Source organism: Fukomys damarensis, unplaced genomic scaffold (assembly GCF_012274545.1).
Source record: "Fukomys damarensis isolate Sample0158 unplaced genomic scaffold, DMR_v1.0_HiC HiC_scaffold_21, whole genome shotgun sequence".
In the NCBI taxonomy this organism is placed as follows: Eukaryota; Metazoa; Chordata; class Mammalia; order Rodentia; family Bathyergidae; genus Fukomys; species Fukomys damarensis.
In genome coordinates, this window is record NW_022900933.1 from 12,303,296 (window position 1) to 12,329,098 (window position 25,803).

Here is a 25,803-nt window from a genome sequence, read left to right on the forward strand (position 1 = left end):
TGGCAACAAAAATGATGGTGGTTAAGAACAATGGTCCACACAAAAGCGACAACAGAGGTATCTGCAGTTTAGTAACTCGCTTTGTATGTATTTGATCAATTGTTTAACCTGTCTGTTGAGTACTGAATTTTTAAAGAATTTTTAAGAAATTTTTTAAACCTAGAATTTCTTTTTTCTTTTTTTTTTTTTTGCTTCCTGCTCATGTTCTAGTGATCATTTTCCTTAATATCTCTGAGTATCTTCCTTAAGAGATATTTCCTAATATCTCTTAAAGTCAGGTATGGAAAGTTTTGTTTGTCTCTATGAACCTTTAATTGGGTTTGGAGTTTTGTTGGGTTTTTACCTCATTTATGAGCCCTCATCTGGGGACTTGCCTACCATGGAAGTCCTGCATGTGTCCTGTGTGCTAGAAATATGTGTACCGTGTACGGCACAGTAGTTCTATAGTTGGCTCTGCCTAGTTCCAGCAGAGTCCCCCAATTCTGAACCAGTTTTATTTTAGTTTCCCTTTGAAAGGCTGTGGATGTGGGCCCTGTACCTGCACCACCTGCAGACTTGAGGGTCTGTCCGATCCTGAGGTGCAGTGCTGGCTTACGTGGACCACAGCAGGTAAACACTTTCTGGTCCCTGTTCATGGACAGGGCAGCACTTTGCTGGGCCCCAGCGTGTCCTGAGCATGTACCCTAGACTCCTGCCCCCAGGTTGGTAAAAGAGCTGGAGCTGCTGAGAGTTCTGCTCTCTGCGCAGTTTCATCTTCCACTTACTGTGGGTTCCCTCTTCCATTCCTGACTCCTCATGATTCCTCTTTCTTCTTCTTCCTTCTTGTCTTCCTCCTCCCGCACCTCTCTCTTCTGCACCCCTTTTCCTCGTCTTACAAAAATTACTGAATTCCATTAAGCCTGTTTCATCCTCAGTAAAAGTACAGGAGGAAATACATATGAAATACTTAGCACAGTGTGTAAAGTAAATTTTAAAAAACAGTATGGCTGTTATATTAGCATATTTTATTCCTTTTATAGTCGTTGTGATTCCATTTTTCATTTCTCATAGCCAAATATCTCTGCAGACCTCATATAATTCAGGTCGTTGTAATGTTGTGAAACATTAAGAACAAGATTAAAACAGTGGTGTGGCTTCAGGCAGGTGCCACTCTTCCCTGTCTTTGGGCAGTTTAGGTTTCAGACCAGAGCCCACAGATGGGTCGCCAAGCTTCCAGAGTGTTTTTGTTGGACTGGCACAGTACTTTAAGAAACTATACATTTCTTTCTGACATTGAGCAGTGGTGGCATTTCCCGGGAAATTCAGACCCTTGAGTTCTCCTGAATAAGCTCAGTGTCTGGCTACACCGGGCCTGCTTTTCACACCGCTTGTGCCAAGTGATCGCCACTGAGGTGAAGGCCGCTTACAGTTTATTATCCCATTTTTACTGAGTTTTTAAAATAGCACTGAAATAGTACTGTATACTCATTTAGCTCTCAAAAATGGGTAAAACAAAAGATACTGGTGAAAGCCCTATGTAACGTAATAGAAAAGGGCCTGTTTTGTGGCTTGCTTCATCTATTAACTTTGACGAGCCCAGCCCTGAAGACAGTCTTCCTCTGGGCATCTTGGATCTCTAAGAGCCATTCTTCTCTCTCTCTTTTAATCTTACTGAGTTTATTGTTACTTTTTAAGTACACAGTACAGTTACATTCATCATTGGGATCCTGCACCTTTGCATGACAGCTGTGCTTTTCTTTTTCTTCTCCAATCCCTTCCCTTTTGTGTTGCTCTGCCTTACTCTGCAGTAACTGATGAGTCCTGTGGAGAACCACTCGACTCAGGAGTGACGTTTCCTTCCCTCCCACACTGTCCACCTCTTCCAGAAGATCAGAACACTCTTCCTACCACCTTACTGATGATTAAGTTCTTTGTTTAGCTGAGAAATAAAGCTTTCGTTCAAGTGGTAGGAGACTAAAGTTTTTAAAGTGTAAACATGTTGAAGAGGAACCATTAACTAAAAAAATCATTTGCTAGTAGCCCAAAGTGAGAGTCTAGCTTCTTTTGCTTTCATTGATAGGGTTTTATATCACTAAGAGAGTCCTGGGCAACTGTCAGAAGGCAGGGCTGAAGATAGGGTAGAATAAAAAACTTAAAAAATGAAAATAATTAAAATATTACTGTTTCATGTGGAAATTTATAGCAGGTATTTTAATTTGTAGGCACAGGGATTATACATGGAACTTCTTAGGGATTTATATTCTGTATACAAATCTATTTTGCCTTTTGTCTTGCAGATTGTGGAATTAGTGAAATGCTGTCCTAAACACTAAAAGGTTGAACATGCCTAGACAGAACTTGATGGCTTTGACAGTGGCCACCCTCCTGGGAGTGGCTGTGGGGGGCTTCGTCCTGTGGTGGGGCATCCAGCGCCGGAGGAAGAGCCCTGTGACCCAGGCACAGCCGCAGCAAGCGCCAGGCAGGAGGGTGTGGTACCCTCCACAAGAGGACCAGCTGCCCTTGGGTGTCCGCAGGCCCTCATGGGAGGAGAGGATCCTCCAGGCAAAGGTGGTGACGGTGTCTCAGGAGGCCGAGTGGGAGCAAATCCAGCCCCTGCTTTGGAGTGAGTTGGAAGATTTTCCAGTGCTTGGAATCGACTGTGAGTGGGTAAGTTAAAATGCAAAATTAAAAAAAAAAAATCTCTCTGGTTTTTCTGAGTAGGAGCCTAGGACAGTCAGCAGAGAACAGGTGAAAGGTGAATTAGCTTGTTCTCTACTTGTTTGTAAGTAAATTTTAGCCAGCGAAGCCGCTGCCCTTCTCAGGATAACGGCAGAGTTAGAGCTGCGTGTGTCCATCTTCACCGCATGCTCTGAATTGGTACAAGCTCCTTAGCTCTTCCAGAAGCAGTGTGCTTGTTTGTGATAGGGATGTAATGGTCCCAGCCTCCAGTGGCTTTTCTAGGGATTCAAGGGCATAATGGTTGTAAAGGTTTCAGCACAGTTTTAACATAGTAAGCACTTATTTGACACTAACTGCCACTAATATTTTAATAGCCTTCTCATAAGGATGCCAGAGTAGTTAAGAAGTCCTATTTAAATGGGAATTATTACTTGAGGTAGGATTTTAAAAGATAAAAAGATTAAAAGGGAAGGGTAGAGGGAGTGAAGGGAGGGCAGGGGAATGGGAAAAAAAAGAACCAAAATGCATCATGTAAACGTACGAGATCCCAATGACGAATGTAAGTGTACTGTGTACCTAAAATGGAATGAACAAATAGGGAAGGGTAGAGGGAGTGAAGGGAGGGCAGGGGAATGGGAAAAAAAAGAACCAATATGCATCATGTAAACGTACGAGATCCCAATGACGAATGTAAGTGTACTGTGTACCTAAAATGGACCAATAAACTCAATGAGGAAAAAGATAATGAACATTTGAAATATCATTTACTCTAAATTAAGCCATGCACTGTGCTGATTTGCTTGCCTCGTGTCATTTTATTTTCCCAACAATTCTAGGTAGGAAAATAATGTTATCTCACTTTGTAGATAGAGAACAGAGGCTTAAAAAGGTGTAGTCCTGTGCCCCAGGTCACGGAACTAATAACCAGCATTTGAGTCCAGCGTTTTCTGAACCATCTGGTTGATTTTTCTAATACGTGTCACCTTTGAGGAGTTGTTACATAGTTAGGATGAGGATAATATGGTAAACCCACCCGGTGTGGTGGTACACGCCTGTGATCCCAGCACTAGTTGCTGAGGCAGGAGGGTTGCTGTGAGTTCGAGACCAGCCTGGGCTACAGTCTGAAGTACATAGTGAGACCTTGTCTCAACTGGGGAAAAAGAACAAACTGAAAAAAAAAGAGTAACTTTTCTCTTCTGTCACTGTGATTCACAGAGATTAAAAAATATAAATAGTTCTTAGTTATCATCTTTTATTAACACTTTGCCATGATTCTCTGATAGGTCTTCTGGCTATCTAGAATATAGCCAGGGAATGTAATGAAAGGAGGTCCTATGCAGAATGGCTCCCACTAAATCACGGATTGGCCGGAGAGGCTACTAGATGCCAACAAAGCGATGACCAGGAAAAAAGCCTTTACAGCTTCTGAGTTTTTGTTTTGTTTTCTTGTACTGGGGATTGAACTAGGTTCAAACTAGTATAGCCTTTGTACTGAATTACATCTCCGGCTCTTTATTTATTTATTTTGGTTTTTTGAGACAGGGTCTCACTATGTAGTTGAGACTGACCTGGAACTCAATATGTAGCCCTGACTGGTCTCGACCCCACAGCGATCCTCCTGCCTCAGCCTCCAGAGTGCTGGGATTACAGGCATGTGCCACCATGCCTGGCTCCAGCTCTTTTCAAAATTTTTAATTTTGACATAGAAGCTAGCTAAGATGTCCAGGTGGGGCTTAAACTTTTGATCCTTCTGCCTCAGCCTCCCAGAGTGCTGAGATTATAGGTACATACCGCTATGCTCAGCTCTGAGGGTATTTCTTTATATCAGCAATAGTAGTGTTTGCTTATACAAATGACCTTGGATCATCAAGGAAGGTTTGAGTCCTTTTAGTCTATTCTGTATCATTTTAGAAATAATTACATCAACAGCAGTAGAAGACAACATTAGGACTTAAATGATAAGCCTTACTAGATTAGGAAAATTCACATTTTCAAATGAGAAAAAAAAGGTAGGGTGTACCTCGTACAGGGGCAAATTCCCTATGATGAGTGTTATCATTATTCATGCCTAAAATGTACCAATAAATGTTTTGTTATTTTAAAAAACTGAATTATTCCAACTACACGGAGTGTAACTTCAACAACAGGGTAGTCTGGAGTGGATTCTAATGGTAATCTAATGGTAATGTGCTCTAATTACCATAGCAGAGGCATGGGTAAATTAAAATGGCAAATGGTTCAAAGTTCATTTCATCTTGACTTTTTTTTTTCTTCTTTTGGTACGGGGTCGCGGGGGTGGGGTGGGGGGCTGGAACTCAGGACCTTGTGCTTGTGAGGCAGGCGGCGGCACCACTGAGCTAAATCCCCAGCCCCTCATCTTGACTTTTGCTATGTGTTGGACTCATGCTGGATGGCACATCTCCCTTCAGATAGGATTGCTTTTTCGTGGCTGCTGTCCCAGAAACATTTCATGAACAGGACATCCACACTTGCTGTATCTATCCCTCCATTCTCGTTTTCCTTTTCCTTTCATTCACTTTTTGGTATGTATTTGGTCATGATTTCTTTTGTTCTTGTTTTGCTCAGTATTTGTATAGATTTACCAAACTCTTTATTTTCTTTGCTTAGCTTTCTTTGTATCTCAGACTTCCCTTTTGTGATAACTTTTCTGAAGGTTATTATTTATTTTTTTCTTTCTTTTTTGGTACCAGGGATTGAACTCAGGACCTTGTGTTTTTGAGGCAGGTGGCTACACCACTGAGCTAAATCCCTGGCCCTTTTTTCCTTGATTAACACATATTACTTGTACAGATTAATGGGTTTTACACTGTTTCTGTACATCATGCACTAATTATATCCACTTTCCCTTGTATCCTTTTTCACTTGCCCTTCTCCCCCAACACCATCCCCTTCCTGATCTCTAATGGTCCTTCTTTTAGAAGTTCATTTCTTGGGCCGGGCATTTAGCTCAGCGGTTCGGTGGCCTGCCTCGCAAGTGCAAGGACCCGAGTTCAGTCCCCAGTACCAAAAAACAAAGCAAAACAATACAACAACAACAACAAAAAGAAGTTCATTTCTTGATGGCCATTGATAGCACCTACTTTTGTTGTTCTAAATATGTCTTTATTTTGCTTTTAGTCTTAAGTGAGTTTTCTGGGTATAACACTTTAGCTTACTATCCAGGGCAGTGCTGTACACCTGTAGTCCTAGCTACTTGGGAGGCTCAGGTAGGAAGATTGCAAGTTTGAGGCCAGCCTGGATAATTTAGTGAGACCCTGCCTGTCTCAAGATTTAAAAAAATGAAAAGGCCTGGGGATGTAGCTCAGTGCAACAGCATCCCAGGGTTTGATCTCCAGTACTGGGGGAAAAAAAAAGAGACCAAACTTGTCAATTTATCACTTTCAAGGTAGTATTTCACTGTTTTCTGGCTTCTTTTCGTGCTGTCGAAGATAATTGTTGATATATTGATTCTTTGTAGGTAATATAATTTTTTTCCTTTATTGGTACATTTTAGATATACAATTACTTTCATCATTGGGATCTTGTATCTTTACATGATGTATCTTGGTTCTTATTTTTTTTCCCATTCCCCTGGCTTCCCTTTACCTCCTCCACCTTTTCCTATTTACAAAGACTTTGTTTCCATTTTTTTCCTTTTGTTTTTCTTTTCCCTTCTACCTTTTCTCTACCCCTCCTACTTCCCCTATACCTTTAGACCTTTTTTCCTGTTATACAATATCAATTGTACATTTTGATCCTTATTTACACTTTTAGTTTATTACATTAGAGAAGCTATTTGGTATTTACACATGTGTGTCCTATTTATTTCACTTAAGAGTATGTCTTCAATGTGCAACCATTTAGCTATAAAACTCTCTAGTTTCTTATTCTTTATGGCTGAGTAATACTCCATTTTATTAAAAAAAAAATCTTTATCCAGTCTCCAGTTGATGGGCAATTAGGCCATTTCCAAGTTTTAGCTATTACAAACCTGGATGTGCATATATCACTGTGGTATGATTCTTTTAATTCTTTTGGGAAGATACCCAGCAGGGGAATAGCTGGGTCAAATGGGACTTCTAATTCTAGTTGTTTAAGATATCTCCATATTGATTTCCACAGTGGTTGCACCAGTCTGCACTCCCACCAACAATGCAGAAGGGTTACTTCCTCCCCACAATCCCATCAACATTTGTTATTGGTTGATCTCTTGATAGCAGCCATTCTTTCTGGGGTGAGGTGGAATCTCAGTGTTGTTTTCATCTGCATCTCTCGAATGAACAGTGATGTTGAACATTCCTTCATATGTTTATTTCCTGCTTTTACCTCTTTGTTTGAGAAATGTGTTTTCATTTCAGATGCCCATTTTTGAATTGGGTTTTTAAATTTGGGAGGTCTGATTTTTTTGAGTTCTTTATATGTTCTGGATAGTAGACCTTTGTCTGAGGAACAGCTGGTAAAAATTTTTTCCCACATTGTAGGTTGTCCCTTAGTTCTATTGGTGGTTTCTCTTGCAATGCAGAAGCTTTTTAAAAAGATGAGATCCCAGTTGTTGATTCTTTGTGCTAGTTCCCATGCTACTGAGGATTTGTTCATAAAAAGTCTTTTCCTATGCCAGTGTCTTCAAGAATTCTACCTAGCTTATCTTTCAACAAGTTTAGTGTTTCTGTTTTAATATTTAGATCTCTAATCCACTTTGATTTTAGTTTTGTGCATGGTGAAAGATAGGGGTCTAGTTTTCTTTGGCAAGTTGAAATCCAGTTTTTCCAACACTGTTTATTAAAGAAGCTATCTTTCCTCCATTGAGGATGGTTTGTCAAAGATGAGGTAGCTAAGGGTGTCTGGAGTTTGGGCATCTTCTAATCTATTCTGCTGATCCTCAGGTCTGTTTCTTTTCTGGTACCATGCTGTTTTTATCACAATGGCTTTGTACTATAGTTTCAAGTTGGGGATTGTGATACCCCCTGCCATGTCTCTCTTGCCTAGAGTGGCTTTTGCTATTCTAGGTCTCTTCTGGTTCCAAATGAATTTTTGTATTGTTTTCTCTAGTTCTGTGAAATATACCATTGGGATTCAGTTCAATTGGGATTGCATTGAATTTGTATAGCAGTTTTGGATCATGGCCATTTTCACTATATTTGTTCTTCCTACCCAGAAACAAGGGATGTTTTCCATTTTCTTATATTCTCTTCAATCTCTTTTTTCAGAATGTTGTAGTTCTCAATGTAGAGGTCTTTTGCTTCCTTTGTTAGATTGATTCCTAGATGTTTCATTTTTTTGGATGCTATTGTGAAAGGGATTGTTTCCCTAATTTTTCTCTCTGATTCTGCTATTTGTGTACAAGAAGGCTATTGATTTTTGAGTGTTTCGATAATATAATTTTTATAGCTCTTTTATAAATCTTCCTTTTGAGTTTGTTTCTGAAGATTCACGTGATCTCTAGATGTTGTTTCCTGTCTTCATTTCCAGTTTGGGATTGAGAGAGATATTTGGATATGAGATTGATATCTTTCATCAGTTTTAAAGTTTTCTTTATCCTGTTTGTCTTCTTCTTTCTTGCTAGTATTTGATTGGATATGTTCTAGACTTTTCAGGCTATCCTTAATATTTGATGACTTCTTTCTTAACATATCTTAGTCTCTCTGGATTCATTCTACATAATTTCTTCACTTTTATAGCTCAGTAATGGGGATTGAACTCAGAAAGCCCTGAACTACATACCCTTTTCATTTTTTATTTTAAGACAGAGTGTTGCAAAGTTGCCCAAGGTGGGCTCACACTTGCAATCCTCTTGCCTCAGCCTCCTGAGTAGCTTTGATTATAGGTGTCTACCACCACCTCTGGCCTTTTATTCTTTTTTTAGTTTTATCTAATCTGGTTTTAACTTGCTCCTTGAGACTTTTTTAAACCTTTTTGTTTGATATGAAATATAGCAAATCAAGAAAAGTGCTTGAAACAAAAATAAACAGTTAAATTATTTATTCAAAGGGAACAACTGCTGGGTGTGGTGGTGCATGCCTATAATCTCAGCATTTAGGAGGCTGAGGCATGAAGATCACCATAAATTTGAGGCCAGCCTAGGCTACATAGTGAGTTCAAGGCCAGCCTGAATTTCAGAACTGTCTCAAACAAACAAACAAACAAACACACCAAAAAAGTTAAAAAAATATATATATATGTAATTTTTTAAAAAACTGCATTACTAGATCAAGGAATACAAAATTGCTGGGCATGGTAGTACATGTTTATAATCCCAGCATTTGGGAAGCTGAGGCAGGAGGATTGCTAGGAATTTGAGGCCAACCTGGGCTACATAGTGAGTTCAGAACCAGCCTAAACTATATACTGAAACCTTTTTTCAGAAATACCCGCACTCAAAAATGAAAGAATGAGATTTTTCACTATTATAGAAGCTCCTTTTGTACCCTCTATGTCCCTTTGCAGTCATTGTACACTTCCTTCCCTCTGAGGGCTGCCATTTTCCTGTTTCATGGTATTTATCTTCTTAAACTTTTTTTTTTTTTTGCCATTCCTGGAGATTGAACTGTGCTTGTGCATGCTAGACCAGCACTCTGCCACTGAGCTATATCCCCAGTCTTCTTGTTTTCTTTATACATTTACTACTTGAGCATGCCTCCTTTGCACTGTAATTTAGTTTTGCCTATTTTAAAATTTTAATTTAAATTATATGTATTATTTTGTATCTGGGTTCTTTTGCTAAATATTGTTTCTGTGAGATTTAGCTATGTTGTGTGTGACTTATCTGTGTTGTGCATTTTATGATTCATTACCATGTATTGTTCCATTGTATAAACATAGCATGATTTATTCATCCATTCTATAATTGGTAGACATTTAGGTAATTTACAGCTTGGAGATCTTACAAAGAATGGTGCCAATGAATATTTTCTCTCATTACTATTGGGCACATGTATCTGTGGATGGAGTTCTGAGTCAGAGTTTATGTGGGTTCTTTAATTTTTATAGATAACATCAAACTCTTTTCCAATTTTGTTTTTACTAATTTCCACTCCCAGCAGTAGCTTGTGTATGTTTCTGTTATTTCCAGAAGTTTTCAGGAGTGGTTCTATTAATTTAATCTCCCTCTATGAAAATTACATAATATGAAAACTGCCTTTATCTTACTTCCCCATCAACATTTGGTACTATCATATTTATAAACTTAACCATTCTGATGGATTTTTTAGTAGTACAGTATTTTATTGCAGTTTTAATTTGCGTATTTCTGATTACTGATGAGACTGGGTATGTTTCGTGTAAGTCATTTAGATACCCTCTTACAGAGTTCCATCTTTTGCCTCTTTTCATTGAGATGTCTTCTCTTACTGATTTTTTGCTTTGTTTTGTTTTGGTACCATGGATCTAACTCAGGCCCTTGCACTTGTGAGGAAGGTGGAGGAACCGCTGAGCCAAATCCCTAGCCCTTTTTCTCTTACTGATTTATGGGAGCTCATTTTTTTGAGACAGGGTCTCACTATGTAGTTGAGACTGACCTGGAACTCACTATGTAGCTCAGGCTGGTCTTAAACTCACAGTGATCCTCCTGCCTCAGCCTCCTGAGTGGTGGGATTACAGGCGTGCACCACCACACCAGGCTGGGAGTTCTTTATATATGCTAGATATGAACTGTGAGTTACCATTATAAATGTCTTCTGCAATTGTGAATTGCCTTTACGTTTAAAAAATTTTTTTTCTTTTGATAAATGGATGATCTACTTAGTACAGCTCATCACATCTTTCCCTGTTCATTGACATGAAGATATTCTTATATTATTTTCTTGGAGTTTTTTTTGTTTGTGGTAGTGGAGATTGTGAGTGTCTCTAGTTGTGCTGTCATTGCTGTCCTGAATCGATTAAAAAATTACATTTCATGGTCACTTAGACTTTGGGAGAGAGCCAGAAGTCACATGATACCAGATCAGTGAATAAGGTAGATGAAGATGCACTGTAATTTTTTTTGTTTTTTTGATACCAGGGATCGAACTCAGGACCTTGTGCTTACAAGTCAGGCGTGGTACCACTGAGCTAAATCCCCGGCCCTACACTGTAATGTTTTTATGGGCCTGCCTTTCTGTTGGATGGCACTTAGCAGCAGCAGTCACTGTTTTTGATCACATCTCACAGACACTCACCAAAGAGGACTTCCAGTACTGCTTCAGAAAGTGTCAAGAATTATGGCCTAAGTGTGTTTGAAGTGGGGGAGGAAATTTTGAGGGGAATATATGGCAATGTGTCTTTTCTGAGAATACATTTTTAAAATGTAACTAGCATGGAGTAATTTGTTTGTACCTTGTATTGTCAGTCCACCTGAAATTGATCTTTTGGTGCTTGTGCCTATGGTTTGAGGTAAAGTTAAGTTTCACTCCTCCATATTTCCTTGTCCTAATGTCATGATTTGAAAAGACAGCCCTTTCCTCACTGCTCTGCAGTGCCACTTTACCAAAGAACAAGTGTCTGTGTGTGACAGTCTGTTTCCACGTGCTCTGTTGATTAAGTGTTCTCTTCATACACCCAGTGATTGCAGACTATTTATCTAATGTAGCTTTAGATGACTTTGGGTGTCCAGGATAGCAAGACCTGCCATGGTGCTCTTTTCCCACAGTATCTTCGATTTCCTTGTTTTTGTTGTTGTTTTTATTTTTTGCATTTACAGTGCATAGTCAGCTATTTAGATTTTACCAAAAAATTCTTGATATTTTGATTGTGATTGCATTGGATTGGTAGATCATTTTTGGAGGGAATTGACTTATGTATGTGCTATTGAGGTTTTTGTTCTGTTTTGTTTTGCAGTACTAGGGATAGAACCCAGGGCCTTTGCACTGAGCTACATCCCCAGCTCTTTATTATTTTATTTTTCATTTTATATTTTGAGATAGGGTCTCAGTAAATTGCTAAGTTGCCTAGGTTCAGCTAAATTTGTAATCCTCCTGCCTCGGCTTCCCAAAGTGCTGGAATTAATAGTTACGCATTACCACATTAGCTAATACTGAGTTTTTGAATCTAAGTATTTATTTATATATGTATGTATTGTATTTTCTGTGACTTAATAATTTCTATTATAAATGCAGGCTAAACATTTTCTTAGTTTCTTTCTGGTACGTAGAGATGAACTTGATTTTACATATTTCTCTTACATTAAGGAACCTCGCTGAATGCACTTATTAATTCTAATTATCTGTAGATTCATTTAGATTTTTATGTGTACTACTATATCATCTGTGAAGATGATGATATTCTTTTTCTCCAGTCCTTAACACTGTTTTCTTTTCTTGACTTTCTGTACTGGCAAGAATCACAGTTTGATATTTATTAATGAGGTAATAGTGGGGATCCTTGACCCATTCCCTATATCAAAATAACAGCTTTCAGCACTTTTTTGTTCATGTTGTTTTGTTTTGTTTTTTGAGGCAAGATCTTGCTATGTAATTCAGGCTGGCCTTAAACTTACTCTGTAGCCCAGGCTGGCCTTGAACCTGTGGCAGTTCTGCTGTCTCAGCCTCCTAAGTGCTGGGATCATAGGGGTGTACCACCATTCCTGGCTAACACTTTCATATTTAAGTTTTTTTTTGGTGGTGCCTGGGATTGAACTCAGGACCTTGTGCTTGGGAGGCAAGCACAGAGCTACTAAGCTAAATCCCCAGCCCTCATGTTTAAGTTTAATGTCTGCAGTAGGTTGTTTATCCCTCATCATATTAAACATGTCCAGTTCTTTTCTGGTGGTGGTGGTGCTGCTAGGGATTGAATCCAGGGCCTTGTGCATATAGGCAAATTCTTTCTCTCCTAGCCCCCAGTTCTCTTGATTTTTTTTTTTTTTTTTTTTTTTTTTTGAGAGGGTCTCACTATGTAGTTGAGACTGACCTGGAACTCACTATATGTAGCCCACGCTGGTCTCAAACTCACAGTGATCCTCCTGCCTCAGCCTCCCGAGTGCTGGGATTACAGGCATGTACCACCATGCCTGGCTTCTTGATTTTTTAAACTCATGCATGATTGTTGAATTTTATCATAAATTTCTTTGTTTCTTGAGACAGTAACGTAGCTTTTCTTCTTTATTTTGTTATTGTGGTAAAATACATTGGTTTTTTTGGTTTTTGTTTTGGTACCAGGGATCAAACTTGGCATCTTGTGCTTGCAAAGCAGGTGGCAGAACCACTGAGCTAAATCCCCAGCCCTAAATATTATTGATTTTTAAGTGCTAGGATAAATCCTTGACCATGATACCTTGTTCTTTTAATATGTTGATAAATCCATTTTGCTTATTATTTTTAAGTGAGTGATACTGGTATATATATATTTTTTGGTGATACAGGGGGCTGAACCTAGACCTTTTCCACTAAGCCACATCCCTAGCCCTTTTTTTAACTTAAAAAGTGTTGTTAGAATCCACTGATGACACCACCTGGAATTTTCTTTTAAAGAAACATTTTGAATTAGAGATATGATTTCTATATTTGTATTTTATATTTCTTCATGTCTTAGTTTTAAAAAATTATTTTTATCTAAATATAGCTTTCAAATGTTTTTTGTTTATAGTATCTTCCAATTTTTTCCTATTTGATGGTGATGTTTCCTTTTTTATTTTCAATCTTTCGTATTTGTGTTTCTCTCTTTTTCTCTTGATTATTCCTTCCATGAGTTCATTGATTTTATTGGTCTGTCCTTCCTCTCTCTTCCTATTTTTTATTTATTTTTTGGTAGTACCAGAAATTGAACCCAAGACTTCTGTGCTGAGATACATCACCAAATCTTTTAAAATTTTATATCTGGAGACAGGTTCTCAATAAATCACTAAGTTGCCTAGCCTGGGCTCAGACTTACAACTCTCAGCCTCCCAGAGTGCGGGAAGTACAGGTGTGTGCCACCATGCCTCGCTTCAAGTTTATTACCTTTTTGAAGAACCAACTTTTGGCTTTCTTGGTCATCTTCATTTTATGCATATGTTCTACTTCACTGATCTTTTTCTCAATTATTTCCTTTTTTCTACCTTGGGTATAATCTCCTGCTCTGCATTTATTATTTAACTTCCTTTAGTGTGATTTCCTTCCATACTACTACACTGAGTTGATGGCTTTCTTGTTTTCTAACCCATTGGACACTCATTTGGGCTCTGAAAAGCATCTACACAGCTCCTACACAAGACATTTACTTCATGGCTTCTATGCCGTCATACACCCCTGTCTCCTGTCTCATTCTTTCCCCCTCCCCCTTCTTCCTCTCCCTTCATCCTCCTCTAGTAATTTACAATTAAGATTAAAAAATTCTGGCACAAGTTTTTATAAATATGTGGACACCAAAAAAAGCATATGGATGCCTGTAGGTTAACAGATGGTCATAGGCTGCTCATTTATGCCTTTTAATCTATACTCTTTTTTAATGATCTCATCTGATTTTATAGCTCTAGCTATACTGATGCTAGTGACTCCCAAAATTACCACACCAGCTTTTTATATCCATCCACCTGTCTCCTTGATATCTGCCCTAAAATGTCTAATGGTCATCTCAAACTTAACCTGTTCCTAAAAGAACTCTTGATTTTTCCTCCCAAACCTATTGTCCTTAGTTTTCTCTACCCTTTAATAAGATTAAAATCAGGGAGACAATTCCCTTCTTAAGGGATGTCAATAGTGATGAGCAAAATTGAGCATCAGACATGAATAGGCGGTTACAGTAGATTTAATACAACATAATGTTCAACAAAATTGAATAGCAGACATAAATAGGCAGTTACAGTATGTTAAATGTCTTTAATGGCAAAGTATATGAAAATTCAAAGAATTTTATACACAGCAGGAAATAACACAGCATGCTACCAGATAGAGGATGAGTTCCTAGATCCCCCTGAATTACTCTTGATGTTGTGCACTAGTGGGAAGGATAAGCCACCTATATAAAATGAGGATCATGCCATGTTTTAGATGCCTTTGTTGCCTTTTTCCTGCAGAGGTAGAGGAGGAGATGATAGGTACCTTTCTGACTCTCTAGCACTTGCTTGATCTTTTCTAGAGATTAGCTACACACCACCCTGCTTAATAGATGCAAAGAATTGATAAGCTGTTGTAATAAAGATTGAGCTAAGTGAAGATCATTTTCCTCAGAGCATCCTTCTACAGGTTTAGTCTTCAGGCCTGCTTGAAGTTCACTCTTTTTTTTTCTTACTGTTAACTCCTTCCCTTAGTGAGTATTGTCAATGCTATCTCTAAGATATGTTTTGACTCTCTGTGTCTCTGTATCTCTTCTGCTGCTCCTTTAGTCCCCGCCCCAAGGATCTCTCTTGGGGACTATTGCAGCATCCTCCTGGCCGACTTCCCTGCCTTGACCCTTGTGCACCTGCACTTCTCCGTACAGTAACCAAAGTGTTATTTTAAAAATGAAAATCAGATCATGTCAGTCCGCTGTTCAAAAACTCCTGTATTAGAATAAAACCCAGATGTCTTAATTACTTACGTATGTGCTCTGGTTTCTTTCAATGTCTCTGATTTTGTTTTCTTACTTTCTTCCTATCCTCTTCTTATTACTCTCCAGCCACTTGAACAGAGCAAGCTCATTACTGTCTCAAAACTATAATCTAAATTTAACCCTTTGTAAACTGCGCAGACTAAGAGTGTGAATTAGATAACCTCTTCCAGGCCAGAAGATGGTCCTTTATCATTCTTTACTCTCTGCTGCCATCATAGGGTCATGTGAAGAATCAGGGACCTTACTAAAGACCTGCTCTCAATTTTTAAGAATATGGAAGCTAAAATGTATTATCTGTTGGCTCTCAGGAAGAAAGACCTCCAACTCAGTCTCTCTAAACGAATCACTGAAACACAGAAGTTTTATCTATAAGGACTGATTTCATCATTCATTTAAAATTGTTACTTTTGTGTATATTTAATAATGTATACAGAGGCAGGGACATAGTTTAGTGGTAGAGACATTCTTGATTTTGGTGGGGGTTGAGACAGGGTCTCACTATGTAGTTGAGACTGACCTGGAGCTCACTATGTAGCCCAGACTGGTCTTGAATTCACAGTGATCCTCCTACCTCAGCCTCCCGAGTGCTGGGATTACAGGTGTGAACCACCATGCCCAGCAGTAGAGGCATTCTTAGCATGTGCAAGTGTGTTCAACCCCTAGTACTACTATTACTACTTCTACCAAAAATGTATATAACACACTAGTACAATACTTATACTACATGTATGGGATTTATAAATAAATATACATATATAGTCCTTTTCCCCTTAATGGGCAGGGATGCATTCTGAGAAATGCCTCTCATTAGGCAGTTCCCTCACCGTGAGCATTACAGAGTGTACTTACACATGGTAGACCAGTCTGTCAGTGTGGCCTCTGTGTGTAGTCCAGGGACACACTAAACATGACAAATGAGGTTGCTGCCGGAGTAACATGGCACACTGTTGCACAGTTAGCTTTTTTTTTTTTTGTACCAGGGATTAAACTCAGGTCCTTGGCTTGCAAGACAAGCAGCAGAAGCACTGAGCTAAATCCCTGGCCCAACATTTTTAATAAGTAGGTGTACACTCTAAAATAATGAGGGCTGGGGATTTAGCTCAGTGATTCCGCTGCCTGCCTCACAGGTTCAAGGACCTGCGTTCGATCCCCAGTACCAAAATAAATAAATAAATAAATAATAAAATAACAATAAAAGTATAATGTAGTGAACACACAAACTAGTAACTTGGCCATTTATTGTTAAGTATTTATTTGCTACACATAATTGTACATGCTATACTTTGAAAATATACTTTTGTTTTAAAATGATACAAAGTCTTACATATTTATAGAGTACAATATGATACTTCAGTATTTGAAGACAATGTGTAGTGAGCAGTTTATGGTAATTCACACATTTGTCACCTCAAACATTTATGATTTCTTTGTGTTGGGTGTGCTGCTCTTTTACATGGCTGGTAGCACAGTTGGTTTATTTATACCACCACACCACAAACACATTATGTTACAGCCTTACGAAATTGTGATGTCACTAGGTGATAGGATTCTTCAGCTGTTTCCATTTTACAGACCCACTATTATATATGTAGTCTGTCAACCAGAACATTGTCGTATAACACATGAGTGACTGTACAGTGTATACATCTCAAACATTTTATATAGGTTAACTAATAAAAAACCCAGAGGCTATAGAATGAAATAATGCTAACAGTGTTTAAATGTATCATTTCTTTTCTTGTAAATATAATTTTGGTAAATTTTCCATGAGTAGTAGTGATTTCAAGCTAAAAAGATGTTAGAAAGCAAAAGGGGAAAATATGAGAAAGAAAAACTGGGCATCTTGTTCTTTAAGCCTTCCAGAAACATTATTCCAGTTATACATTCAGTATGAATTAGACCCATAAACATTTATATTCCTAATGAGAAAAAACTTTTGTTATAATACATTGGATCTTATGTACAATCCAGAAGCACATTAAAAAGACCCCCCACCCTTCCTTAATGTATTTTAGACATCAAAACCTGACTGTAAAGATTTGCAAAGCCTTAGGAATTTGGAGAGAGTTTTGTGCCAGATTAGCAGAATAGAGATTAGCAGATTAGCAGAATATTAGAATAGATATTTGTAGCTTTTTATTGGATGGAGAAAATACATATTGAGCATAGCTAATCTGAAAATCCAAAACCTGAAACTTTTTGAGCTCTTTCATGATGCCACTTGTGAAAATTTCACATTAGATTACATGAGACATATCACACTCAAAATGCAGGTGCGCTAAAAATACTGTATAAAATTACCATCATGGTTGGTGTATAAAGTATATATGTTTGTTTGTTTGTTTGTTTTTTGGTGCCGGGGATCAAACTTGGGTCCTTGCGCTGGTGAGGCAGGCAGGAGCACCACTGAGCTAAATCCCCAGGCCCTCCATAAAGTATATATGAAACATAAAGGAGAATTGTTCTTTGACTTAGCTCCCATCCCTAAGATGTCTTGAATATGCAAATATTTTTAAACAACAAAACAACACAGCCGGGCATGGTGGCTCAGGCCTGTAATCTAGCACTCGGAGGCTGAGGCAGGAGGATTGCTGTGAGTTCGAGACCAGCCTGGGCTACATAGTGAGTTCCAGGTCAGACTCAACTACGTAGTGAGACCCTGTCTCAAACAAACAAACAAACAAAAATCCAAAAAACAAAACAAAACAGAACACATTTCTGGTGCCAGGCATTTCAAACAGAAAGAGAGACCTGTATTATATAAGGAGGAAACTACTTATTAATGAAAAAAAGGTGATTTGGCCACGTTAGAATGAGTCGTTGGAGAACAAGAGCCCATAGTCAAGTTTCTTATGGATCTTTTTGACCTTGGTTGAGTCAAAAGAAGTACACACCATAGGAATCAAACTAGCATTCTTTTGAGGGTATGAAACTAGCCCTCCTTTGTAACACAGTGCCCGAGAAGAAACTCTCAAGGCTTTTGTGAGTTAAATCATGGATTTGCTCAATACAAAAGAAGAAGCAGAGGGCCAAAACTCTCTCAGGTTTTAACAGTGGCTCTTTGTGATGTTGCCTGTTTTCTCTGGAAGATCTTGATCACCTCAACTATGAAATATCCCTCCTCTGATTACTCGTGACGCTGTCTCTGACCACTCCTCTCATGCTTACCATGTCATAGTCTGTGTGTGTGAGCTTGTGTCTGTAAGTCTCTACTCCACGGTTCCTTAGCCAGAGACCGTCTCTTCCGTAACTGTATCCACAGTGCCACCGGGCAGTGCCTCCCACTAGGCAGTATGGCAGTGAAAGCCACGTGGCCCGAGAGCACAGTGACCTCCCTGTTGCCGTTAGGCAGCTGATCTTCTCTTGTGAGGGCCTGTTCTGTCACTGTAGGATGTTTAATAGCATTGTGGCCTCTACCTACTAGATACCAGTACACTGCTTTCACACACTTGTGACAATCAAAAACTTTTGTAGGCATTTCGGAATTTCCCTTGGGCAAAGAAAGTGTTCAGATAAGAAGGGGCACAATGGGTGGTGGTGGTGAGGAGAAGGAACAAGAAAAAAAGATAAAATAGAAGGGAAAATGGAAACAAAACTTTTGTATATAAGGAGGGGAGCAGAGGTCAAAGAGGGGATGGGGAAATAAAGACGATATATCATGTGCAGGTACAAATTCCATATGAAGTGTTATCATGATGTATATCTGAAATGTACCAATAAATGTTTTGCTTAAAAAAAACACCCACAAATTTCCCTTGGTCAAAAATCACTCTCATCTACCAAAAATTAGGTTACAGTCCTGACTTTGCCTTTAATCTCACCACATTTTGGTCAAATTGCTTCATGTATAAGCCTTAAGGTTTCCTCTGCTAAAACATGAGAAGGGCTGGAATTGACTAGGTGCTTCATTTGGGTTTTGTGGTTAGCTGTAGGCATTTTAATTCTTTGAAAAACTACATGAACTTTGTAAGTTTTTCTATGGGTAACATTTTTAGCTTTCAGCCATTTTTGAAAATTACCTATGACCCCAAAAGGATTAAACCAGATCTAAATATGTAGTTATTATGTCAAGTTATTTTTATCTCTTAAGATAGAAAGTTCCCTAACTCATGCTCAGTAGTATTATACTCAGTAATACTTTTTTCTTTGTGAGTACACTTGTGGTCATAAAATGGTGAGAAAGCATTTTGTGCCACCAGGATCTGTTACATTGGCAAAGCCCACTTATTTACAGGTCTGTGTTTTCATCTTCTTTTAAAAAATTGGTGGTTGAGGCAGTGCAGATAAGGTAAATGAGTTACTAGCACATAAGAGAGTCTGGATAAAGCAGTGTATTTATCACTTGGAATGCCTTGGCCTTTTTTTCCTTACCCTTTTATAACTAGCATTTCATCTGACTGCCAGGATATGTCCGAGAGCCCCCTACCCCCACCCGTCTGTCAGCTGGATGGGCTGCTCATGTTTCCAGCCCTGGAATTGGGCCTTAAGGAAGCTTTGTCTGGGCTGCTGCCTTACAAGGTCCAGTACGCTCATTATAGGCCCTCCTTAGAATTAACCCCAGCTCTGGCCAGTTGCTTCTAAAAATATGCCTCTTAGCCTGTTTTATTTATTTATTTATTTATTTGGTACCGGGGATCGAACTCAGGTCCTTGTGCTTGTGAAGCAGGCAGTGGAACCACTGAGCTAAATCCCTGGCTTGTTTGTTTGTTTATTTGTGTAGCTATAGTTTGGGGCTGTGCTTGCTGCTGTACAGGTTGTGAACCATGATCTGTCTTGCTGTGTTGCAGGTGAATTTGGAAGGCAAAGCCAGTCCTTTGTCACTCCTACAAATGGCTTCACCAAGTGGCCTCTGTGTCTTGGTTCGCTTGCCTAAGCTGACCTGTGGAGGCAGAGCACTGCCAAGAACATTACTGGATATTTTGGCAGATGGCACCATTTTAAAAGTCGGAGTGGGATGTTCAGAAGATGCCAGCAAGCTTCTGCAGGATTATGGCCTCATGGTTAGAGGGTGCCTGGACCTTCGATACCTAGCCATGCAGCAGAGGTGTGGTTTATATGAGTGGTGAGATTTCTGTGACTTTGGTCAAATGTATTAGCAAAATTTGTGTATTACTGGGAATCAATAAGGAGATATTTGAAATTCTTTACAAATGCATATTGAATTTGTGAGGAGACATTCCAACTTTGGAGAAAACTTTAGTTACCTAGAAATTTTATTATTTTTGGTTCTTTTTTTTTGAGACAGGGTCTCACTATGTAGTTGAGACTTACCTGGAACTCACTATGTAGCCCAGGCTGGTCTCGAACTCACAGCGATCCTCCTGCCTCAGCCTCCTGAGTGCACAGGTGTGCACCACCACACCCAGCTGGTTCTATTTTTTGAGACGGTCTCACTATGTAGTCCAGGCTGGCCTTGAACTCACTATGAAGCCCAGGCTGACCTCAAACTTGCAATCCTTCTGCTTCAGGCTCCTCTGCCAGCACACTCGGCTGGTCTTTTTATGATAAAACATTCATAAGGTATCACTGTACATTACAGATTATAAACTAATGGCCCCATTGACTAAACTAGGACTGTAGATTTTTTGTTTTTTGTTTTTCTGTATGAAAATTCTGCTTAAATCCAGGAAGATTGATTGTAAGCATCTGTATTTCTGGCTTCTTTTGAAAAATTAGATGATCTGACCCCACCTATTCAGTATTGCAGATTAGAACAGTGGCCCAGGTATTAATGCCTGCCTTCTTTAGATGAGCGGTGCTCTATTTAATTTACCACAGTCTCCACCACTCACATTATAACCCTGACTAATCTCAATAAGGAACGAGTTTGCAAACCTTCCCTTCAGCAACGATGGTAGACCTATCCCTTGTCTTGGAAGAGAAGAGAGTTATCGTCTCTTCTCCTTCTCCTCTTCCTTCTTTCTTCTCTTCTTCTCCATCTTTTTTTTTTTTTTGAGATAGGATCTTGCTGTATCACCCAAGATTGCCATGAAGTTGATTCTCTTGCCTTAATATCCTGAGTGCTCGGCTCACAGGTGTGTCACCACATCTGTCTCCCTTTTCCTTAGAATTTTGTTCCTGGGCCCTGGATTTAGCTCAGTGGTTCCGGCACCCGCCTCACAAGCTCAAGAACCTGAATTTGATCCTGGTACCAAAAAAAGAAAGAAAAAAAAAAAAGAATTTTGTTCCTATGGAAATTCTATGACCACTTGTCTTTCTTGGGGAAGCGGTCACAGTTATCTTCTCATGTATGTGCAGGAGTCCTCTTTCATAATAACGTGCATTAAAACATCCCCTCACCTGTGTCAGATGACCCTGGACTAAAAGGTGGGAGGGTTTGATAAGCTCAGAGAAGGCTGATTAAAATGTGTGCTTATCGTACTTTTTAGTATGCAATACAATTTTATTAGTTTGGCTTATGTACATAAAACTGTAATAATATAAACATATTTATTTCAAGAACACATTAAATAACGCTATAAAAATTAGAACTCTGTGAAAATATTTGAAGTATAGTGGCAGATGCCTTCTCTCCTCAGGCCCCGTGTGCTCTGTGCTCTGTGGGAAGGGCTGACGTTGACTCCGGAGTAGGCTGGGTGGCTGGATGTACCAGTGCTGCCACTTAGCTGTGCCATCTTTGGCAAGGTGCTAAACTCTGTGTTCTTCAGTTTCTTTATCTGTAAAGTAGAGATAATAATGCTCCCCCTTGTAGGACTGGTGTGAAGAATAAGTGAATTCAATTATGGAAAGAGCTTAGAAGTAGTAGTGACGTATAAGTGCTATATAAATTTTACCTTTTACTGTCGTCATCACCATTGTCACTGCACTTTTAGCATGATCTTTATCTGATTTATTTTCCATCCAGGTCTTTAAAAAATACATTTATACTCACCTGTATGAATGTAGAGAAATTGAAGGTACACTGAATTTTGAGTTTTTTGGGGGGTAGTTGGTACTGAACTCATGCAATTCATGCTGAGCTACCTTCACAGCCTTTTTATTTTTAGACAGGGTCTTGTTCAAGCTGGGCTTGAACTTGCAATCAATGCTTTTGCTTCAGCCTCCCAGAGTGCTGGGATTATAGGTGTGTGCCACCATGCCTGGCTAAATTCTATGACCAAATACAGAATGACCAAGGGTCAAAATAAGTATTTGGCCAAAGCTGAACATTGCCACAAACTTCTCTGGAAATCAGAACAAAACGTTCAGGGCCAAGTGCAGTGGGACATGCTTGTAATCCCAGCTACTCAGGAGGCCGAGGCAGGACAATTGCAAGTTTGAGGCTAGTCTAGGCAATTTAATAAGACCTTATCTCAAAATTTAAAATAAAAAAGCCTGAGGATATAGTGTGAGGCCCTATATGAGGCCCTGGGTCCACTCAAAATAGAAACTTTAATCAGGCCTCTCCTTTTTGAGTAAAATTTCATCAATATTAAAAAAATTTGTTTTTTATTTTTTAATTTTATTTCCCAGAACTGGGGATTGAACTCAGGATCTTGTGCTTGCCAGGCAGGCGAGGCACCACTGAGCTAAATCCCCAGCCCCAGAAATTTTTTTATTGGGCATTTTCATAGTAAAACTTACAATTTTTGACATAGTGTAAGAAAATTGACATAATTTAATAATCATACTTAGTGCTCTTAGCTACTAAATTTCTATTGCTGTTTGAGACAGTTTTTTTTTGTTTTTTTGAGACAGTTTCACTATGTAGTTCAGGCTGGACTGAACTCATGGCAATCCTCCTGACTTAGCCTTCCGATGGCTAGGGTTAAAGGCATGTGCCACCATGCCCAGCAGAAATCTTCCCTATTTATTTATTTATTTATTTATTTATTTATTTGTTTGTTTGTTTGTTTGTTTGTTTTTTTTTGGTACTAGGGATCAAACTTGGGACCTTGTGCTTGCAAGGCAGGCAGTGGAACCACTGAGCTAAATCCCCGGCCTTCCTATTGAAACTTTAAAGTGGCAAAGGTGGCATTTGGTTTTTTATTTATCTGTAAGAAATGTGAAATATTTCCAATACAACATTTAAAAAAAAACTAATAACCTAAATAGAATTACATAACCAAAAATTATATACTGTCTTCAATGGGGGTAACAGTTTCAAGAAGTACTGCTACCCATGCTTGGAAAACTTCACAGATCTGGGAAAGAATGAAACAACATTTGTAAGTACTGATGTGAGAGGAGGCTCACTGTACTTCTCTGTTGTGCGAATTTAACAGTAAGCATTCATTACTGTTTTTGCTGCTTGTATGCTGTTTTATTCTTTAGATGCTAGGGATTGAAATCAGGGCCTTGCTCTTTCTCAGCACATCTGTACACTGAACTACACTCCCAGCCCTACCTGTTTGTTTGTTTGTTTGAGACAGGGTCTCACTATGTAGTTGAGACTGACCTGGAACTCATTGTGTAGCCCAGGCTGATCTTGAACTCACAGCATCCTCCTGCCTCAGCCTCCCTCCCGAGTGCTGGTATTATAGGTGTGCACCACCACACCTGGCACAGCCCTACCTTTTTAAAAACAAAATAAAACAAAGTTTAATAAGATTTTTTTCTTGAAGTGCTGGGGATTAAACCTAGAACTTGGTACATACTAGGCAAATGCTGTGCCATGGAGCTATGTGCCCAGTTGCAAAAGAGAGTTTTATGTTTCCCCTGATTTATGTTCTGTACCAATACTTTATGGATTTTACTTAAGGTGTGTCTGGATTTTTTTGTGCTTTTTACTCTGTTTCTGCCTTTTGGGGCTGATGAGAATCGTCAGTTTCCTGCTTATTCTATAAGGAAAGCCTTTCCTTTTCTCTTCACCTTTTCTTTTTTTTTTTTTTTTTTTTTTTTTTGAGACGGCGTCTCACTATGTAGTTGAGACTGACCTGGAACTCAATATGTAGCCCAGGCTGGTCTTGAACTCACAACGATCCTCCTGCCTCAGCCTCCTGAGTGCTGGGGTTACAGGTGTGCGCCACCACACCTGGCTCTCTCCTCTCCTCTCTTTTTTTCTTTTAACAGGGACTTGCTTTGTAGTGTAGGCTGGCCTTGAACTTAACTGTGTAGCCTAAGCTGGCCTCAAACTTGCAGTAATCCTCCTGCCTCAGCCTCCCAAATGCTGGCATTACAGGCATATACCATCATGTTGGACTCATTTATCATTTCAGTGGTCTCTTGGTTGAAGTCTCGAGTCTTTGCACAAATTAATATTTTTGCTGCCCTGAAGCAATTTTTTTCCTGGCAGCAATTTTAATCAGCAAATTTTGGAGAGCAGAAAGAATGGAGTACTATTCCTTCTTTTATTGGACTTTTATCTCTTCAATGAAAATAGCCTTATTGTTTTCCAAACTTGCTGGATCAGAGAATTTTTATATTGAAATTTTAATAGCTATTATTAAGCTATTTTATATAAGGTTTGTAAAAATACAGAGTTCATTTCTGGACATAGCCTGTAATCTCAGCACTCTGGGAGCCTGAGGCAAATTTCAACTCAGCTGGGCAACTTAGTGAGGCCTTATCTCAAAATAAATAAAAAGGCCTGAGAATGAAGCTTGATTCCAAAACCCTGGGTTCAATCTCCAGTGCCATATACACACACTTACACATAAAATACAGTCACAAATTTTTAGATGAAACTGCCTGATTTGTTTAGTTCTGATGATACTAAATGTAGTTATTTTTTAAAGCCTTTGCAATCTGATAGATAACAAACTATTGATTTTTTTGTTGTCTTGTAATTGTCTGCCTTTAGTTTATTGGCCATTCAGACATTGCTTTGTACTTTTCCTGCTCATGTCCTTTGCCAGTTTTTGATGCATGATTTATTCCTTGCAGAAACAGTGTGCTCTGCAATGGGCTTAGCCTGAAATCACTCGCCGAGACTGTCTTGAACTTTCCGCTTGACAAGTCCCTTCTGCTTCGCTGCAGCAACTGGGATGCTGAGAATCTTACAGAGGACCAGGTACTTCTTTTCAGAGTAGTTACAGAATTGATCCTGAGTTCAATCCCCGATACAAAAAAAAAAAAAAAAAAAAAAAAAAAAAGAAAGAAAGAAAAAGAATTAAAGAATTGAAAGAGCCATTGCCTCTGGAGTGTAATTGTTTTTAAAATTCTAATCTTCAGGGCCGGGGATTTAACTCAGTGGTTGCACCGCCTGCCTCTCAAGCATAACGTCCTGAGTTGTATTCCTGGTACCAAATTAAAAAAAAAAAATTCTAATCTTCAAAAATCTTCAAATATGATGCAAGTATTGGTTAGGGAAGCCTGAAAAGAAACTTACTAGCTGGAAACTTAGCTCAGTGGTTCCTCTGCCTACTTCGCAAGCACAGTTCGATCCCCGGTACCAAAAAGAGAGAGAGAGAGTGAGACTTACTAGTTGATGATAATTGCTCTACTGTCACTTTTATGCCACTTAAATCAAAAAGTAGGAGTCTATTACATTTTATTGGTTTAATCACTTAGTATTTGCTAGGTATTTCCAAAAGTATAATTTTTTTTTCAGTATGAGGGATTGAACCCTTGAGTCAAGTGCTCTATCACCAAGCTACCTTCCCGGCCCTTTTTAAATTGTATGTTGAGACAAGGTCTCAGTAAGTTGCCCAGGTTGGCCTAAAACATGTGACCTTCCTTTCTCAGCTTCCCAAACAGTATTATAGGTATGCAGCACTGTGCCAGGCA

At 39.0% G+C, this 25,803-nt stretch overlaps 1 protein-coding gene across 4 annotated transcripts in view; it reads left to right on the forward strand.

Moving 5' to 3' along the window:
* Nucleotides 1-25,803, forward strand: part of Exd2 (exonuclease 3'-5' domain containing 2) — a 79,931-nt gene that overhangs the window by 42,096 nt on the left and 12,032 nt on the right. For all 4 annotated transcript variants that reach the window (XM_010645355.2, XM_010645358.2, XM_010645356.3 and 1 more), the window contains 3 exons: nucleotides 2,277-2,646; nucleotides 19,923-20,179; nucleotides 24,961-25,087. In XM_010645355.2, the coding sequence (XP_010643657.1) occupies nucleotides 2,323-2,646; nucleotides 19,923-20,179; nucleotides 24,961-25,087 (708 nt within the window). In that variant the 5' untranslated portion in view covers nucleotides 2,277-2,322. The remainder of the gene's footprint in view (nucleotides 1-2,276; nucleotides 2,647-19,922; nucleotides 20,180-24,960; nucleotides 25,088-25,803) is intronic.